The 5,303-nt window shown below is 41.2% G+C and overlaps 1 protein-coding gene across 1 annotated transcript; it reads right to left on the bottom strand.

Annotated features, from left to right (window-relative positions):
* Nucleotides 1-253: 253 nt before the first annotated feature.
* On the bottom strand, nucleotides 254-2,174 carry LOC148830080 (trefoil factor 1-like). The gene is made up of 5 exons (XM_088921781.1): nucleotides 2,092-2,174; nucleotides 1,439-1,573; nucleotides 929-1,063; nucleotides 580-627; nucleotides 254-365 (listed from the first exon to the last, which is right to left on the bottom strand). Exons 1-4 carry the CDS (start codon nucleotides 2,147-2,149, stop codon nucleotides 614-616), a joined length of 342 nt encoding a protein of 113 aa, XP_088777907.1. The 5' UTR covers nucleotides 2,150-2,174; the 3' UTR covers nucleotides 254-365; nucleotides 580-613.
* Nucleotides 2,175-5,303: the final 3,129 nt, after the last annotated feature.

Below are 5,303 nucleotides of genomic sequence, written 5' to 3'. Positions count from 1 at the left end.
TCTTCTGGTGTCTGAACTGTGTGTGTGGCTGAATGTGGGTTGAATTCAGGTAACAGATCAAACCAATCCGTGGACAGACTGACGCTGCCCTGGAGATTAAGTCATTCATACAGACAGATGAGTGTGTCATTAAAAGTGATAAAATCCAGACTCTTATGGCAATTGACCGTGGATGTGAAAATTATGCACTATTATTTTTTATCACTAAATATCTTTTTACAACGGGTGAAAATAACACCATTAAGCTCTGTAATTTTATTTAAATCACTTTTATTTTTTAATGCAAAAAACAGGAATGTTTCACAGTCATCTGCACACAGAGAGATTCACTTTTCTCTTCAGGGTGGGAGAGTCAGCCTGGGTGCCTGAAAAGAAGAACAGAAAGTCTGGATTTCTTGGTGAAAGGTTATGAGCTGAACTGTTTTTTAAACACAGATAATTAAATTCCATTAAACAAGGGTGAAGCAAATATTTTAATGTAGTTTGCAGAATGCAAACTAATTTTAACATGTATAAAACACAGACATTTGCACTTTTTAAATGGATAAAACGCTTGATCTTTTTTTGTCAGTCACTTACTGTAGCTTCTTTAGGTGCCTCAGCTCCACAATTCTCAGCATGTTGGTTCTGAAAAAAACAAAAATAAAACAATTATCCACAAGGCAATCAGACAGGTAAGGAAACTCCAATGCAGGAAGTTTACAAGGCAATCAGTTTGATCAACCTGCTATTAGAGCACACAGCTGTCGTATACCTAGCAATAACCTGCAGAATCACTCATTATTTCCAAGGACAATCAATCCATGTACTTGACTGACAAGCCCTTCACTGATGCAGCAAAATGCCTGTGTGTCTTATTGAAATGCAGTTCATTTTTCGTTCAACTCTGGAACTCGCAGAGAGGAGGAATCTTCAAGAAAGGAAGTACCTTTGCGAAAGAAACACCAGATGACCCCGCGGACAGAGGAGTTGAAGCAGCAGCCTCTGGAAATACATTCTGCTTCACTGATCCCAGCGTACCCACAGTTCTTTCTCTCCGCAGAGCCCACGGCACACAGACTCTCTGAAGGGCAGAACACAAACACGGAGGTCTAAGACTGGCGACCTGGCATTGTGGAGAAGAGTCCATTATAACACAAAATGAGATAGAAGTTCAAATATTCCCCAGTAGCATGAAAATGTATTCTATGTGGCTTTGATGCCACATTAATCCTGCCCCCCACTTTCCTTTCACTGGAAATTAGATGGAGTAAGGAGCAGCTATTCATGCCTGCTGTTTTGTGGGTTTTTCTACGGCGCTTTGCTTCAGATTATCCTATTTTTAATTTGCCATTTTAAAGGTGTGAGGCAGTGCATACAGCTGCTGGCAGAGATGTGAGATTTTGTTGGATTATGTCCGAGTGTGTGTGTGTGGGACTCAGGGTTAACAATCAGTCACCATTTGGCTTGAAGCACCACTTCACATTAGGTATAGCTGAGCTGAAGCAGCATCCTCTGCTGTTGCATTCTTCCGCAGTGATCCCGGGATATCCACATTCCTCTCTTTCCTTGGGATTAACTGAGCACAACTGATCTGCAGGTGAGAGAGGAAAAGAGTGTTTGAAAAAAGTTCTAGTGTTCATTGAATGGATTTCCTACCTGAAATGCGCTGCAGTTTGATAAAGAAAAGCTAAGTGACCCCACTTAATCCCCAGTAGATTAAAAACTTTCTTTTAAATCAGCATTCTTCCCAAAAATCTGTAATATGGGATGTTTTGCCTTATGTTTTCGGGATGTCATTTTTCAGCTTGTATTTTTTACAGCACAAGCCAACAGATCAGCAGACCTTTCTGTTGTGGTACAGAGACTGCTCTCACAACAAGGACAACATGTGAGTCCTTCTTGTCTTTCTCTGATAAGTTTTACCACAGAGAGGGAGTCCCTCTCTCTCAGTTGACTGTTTCTTTTGTATCATCCAGTGCAACAGGGCTTCTATAGCCAGACACACACAGTGGGTTCAAAACTCTATTTGACCTGTAGGAGTTTGTTAATGGGAGCAACACTGTTCCACCACACACACATATACAGTATAAAGTACATTATTGTACTCACCGTCTCCAAATGCCAGGAGGCCATTCAAGAGCAGACACAGCAGCAGTGACAGATGCATGGTGGCTTTTTGGTACTGTGCTGCTTCAGTGGCTGAATTTTATTGTCCCTCCATCAATTATGTCCTTTTGAATATTCATGATTACTCAGAAATTCTCTTCAGATGTTTTTCTGTAGTTAAATATTTGTTTTTCATCATGCATTACAATGGTGGAGCTCAAGAAATGCAAATACTTGACATATCAAATATTTGTGTTTCCAAAATTCAATATTTACAAAGCCAACTCAAATAAGGGCCAGGCTGAAGACTGTTTGTGTGGTTTGTGGGCTCATGTGTTGTCTTAACTGTATAAAGGAGTATTTAACTGGTCAATAACCTCCAGTGATATTCTTCAGCATACCCCTTTGGAGACATGAACACCAGACCCCAGAGCTGTGAAGCAGCAATGCCAACAGACCAAACTACCCGGATACTAACAAGACCATTTACATGTGCGGATCTCTAGTTCCTGTTTAATGCACAGCACAGAAGTGCTCATAAAACATCAGCACACAGTAAATCTGGGAGATTTTCAAAATCGGATGCTTAAGTTCTGTATGTATTGCAGGATGTGGCTGCTGGTGGACACATCAGAGGGAACAAGCCCAAGACAGAGTTGAAAACAATGAATGCACACCACAGTGTTCTGAAGAGCAGAATGCAAATGCTTGGAAGAAAATTTGTGAGAGCTGAAAAGAGTGCTCTCTATAGAGCAACACAGCATGCCAGCATGAAATAACTTCAGTAACAGAAACTAGGAAAACAGACAGGTGGGTGTGACACTGTGGATGGAAATGGCCCACACCTCTTCCACTGTGTGTCAACAGCAAGACAAATGTTCTATATACTGTTAATATTGTACTTGGATGACATACTGCAAATATACACTGCTGTTGGACAGTATTCATCCCTAAACAATTATATTACAATTTTTTTAATTACAAGTAATGCATATAATTTCTTTCAAGAGACCTGGAAATTAACCGGAAATGTATCACATCTCTGCAACTGATTATCAACAAGCACGTAGATATTGCACCCACAGGAATAACAGCAAGCAGCCGTCTCAGTACGAGTGACAGAGCAACCGGTCTAAGTCAATTCCGCACTGGAAAGTAAAAGGAAAAAAAAGGAGAACACAATTTATGTCACCTGTGACGCCTCTTTGAAGTGTGTGGTGGGCAGGGTGGGAAAATGAGGCGAAGGAGGGGAAGAGAAAGCGTAAAGACTTGGGAATCTGGGGAAGGCGTCCAGGGATGTGCGGAAGGCAGGAGCAATCTAAAGTACAGGGGAAGTTCGAAACACATGAAGTATAAACCCTTTGCTTCCGATATCTTTGTGGTATAGAAGTCTCTGAATCCCTCTGAAGCGACACAGAGAGAAAGGTTACACTCTCCCACATGGTCACTAGAGGTAAAAACAAAAACAGCAGCCAACTTTCGCTTATATCCGTCTTCCCAGTTAGTGTGATAGAACATCCACAGACTGCCTGAACCCGGCACAGTCGTCATACTTCCTCTAGAGGGTGCTCCTGCCCTTTTGTAATATGTTTAGTTTCAGTACCTTCACCTGTGTCTTGATCCCCTTTTTGTTATGCGTCTCCGCAGTTCCAGACTCAGGTTTGGAAGACGGATGTCTGAAGGCCCGCCTATCCACCGGGATCATCATGAAACATTACTGTGATTGATTGCTTTTTAAACACTGATACTTTAATTCAAAAAAAGATTTTCAGGTAGTTTTAAAAAAAATGCACCCCTACTTTACAGGAATGCTTAGAAATGTGCATTTTTGTCAATTATAGAAAACAAGTGTCCAATATTAGGTGTTTCTTTTGTATCCTCCAGTGCAAACTGCAATAGTGCTTCTACAGCCAAACACAGTGAGTTCAAAATAGTATATGATCTCTGGGGTTATTTTGAGCAACAGTGTTCTACTACACACCTATATCTCAGGTAGTTCAAGTAGAGAGCTGTGTCAGCATGCGTAGGCTGCAAAGTAAAGGTTTATTCCATGTTGAAAAGAGAAGAAAGGAAACAACATTTCTCCTGTGGAGCCTTCTTCGGGTGTCACAAATAACTTTTAAGACACTAGAAAATACAATGTTGTCCATCAATATTATGAACTTCCGTTTCCCACTGACAAATATTCTGAACTCATGAGCTCTATTTAACTAAATGAACAGGCGTCATTATCAGCCATCTCCTCGGGTCATTTGAACCCGATCTCTTGTTGCCACATGTAAAGCAAGGACCTTCATCCATCATCTATTTTGCATAAGAGCTTAGTCCAACACAGGGTTAGAGTGATCTGGAATGCAAACCAGTAGACAATGGACTCAAAACACCCTGGACAAGGAGATAAATATTTCATTTTCATAAAAAATGACAGGCGAGCTCAACACATGCAATCACTGGTAATATCAATTATATTTTCAAAGTTAAACTGAAGTTTTCCAGAGTGAAATCAGGCAGCTAACTGTTCTTCTTTTCCATGCTGATAATATTCAGCAACAGAGTCACAGTGGTCTGAGTCTAACCTGGGTGAATGTGGACACAAAACAAGTTACACCCTGGACAAGCTTCCAGTCAATCCCAGAGCACACATCTGTAGAACAATTTAGAGAAGCAAGTTGATCCGCACGGCGTGTGTCTGGAATGTGGGTAGAAACCAGAGCACCAGGAGAAACCACATGTGGTCACATTAGAACATGAAAACACACACCAGTTGCCCCTGGAAGGATCTGAACACAAGATCCAAGAGCTATGAGGCGACAAGCTAAATGCTGCAACACCCTGCTGTCCTAAGGGGATTTTTAGAGGTGGCACATGACCAGTGATAGGTGCTGTTGCCTGTACATCAGGGAACCTCAGAAACATGGGCAAACAACAAATGTGGGGAATTTTTTAATTCTGGTGTTAAACTTGTGCTCAATATTTAGTGCAGCATGTGGCTCATAGGAGATTCATCACAGAGAAGAAATACACAGAGCAGAGTTCATTGTCCTGAAGTATAATATTCAAACGCTGTGAGAGATGAAAGAGTGCACTCTTCAAAACAACACAGCATGCCAGCAAACTTCAAATAACAAAAACTGAGCAAAGGAGTAGCTGGGTTTGAAGCAGTGGCTGAAAACAGACCACAGGTGAATCACTGTCTATATCATAGATCTTTCTAT

The sequence above is a fragment of the Atractosteus spatula genome, chromosome 7 (assembly GCF_055471065.1).
Source record: "Atractosteus spatula isolate fAtrSpa1 chromosome 7, fAtrSpa1.hap1, whole genome shotgun sequence".
Classification (NCBI taxonomy): Eukaryota; Metazoa; Chordata; class Actinopteri; order Semionotiformes; family Lepisosteidae; genus Atractosteus; species Atractosteus spatula.
Note: the sequence above shows the minus strand (reverse complement) of the source record. Positions and strands in the feature narration are given on the sequence as shown.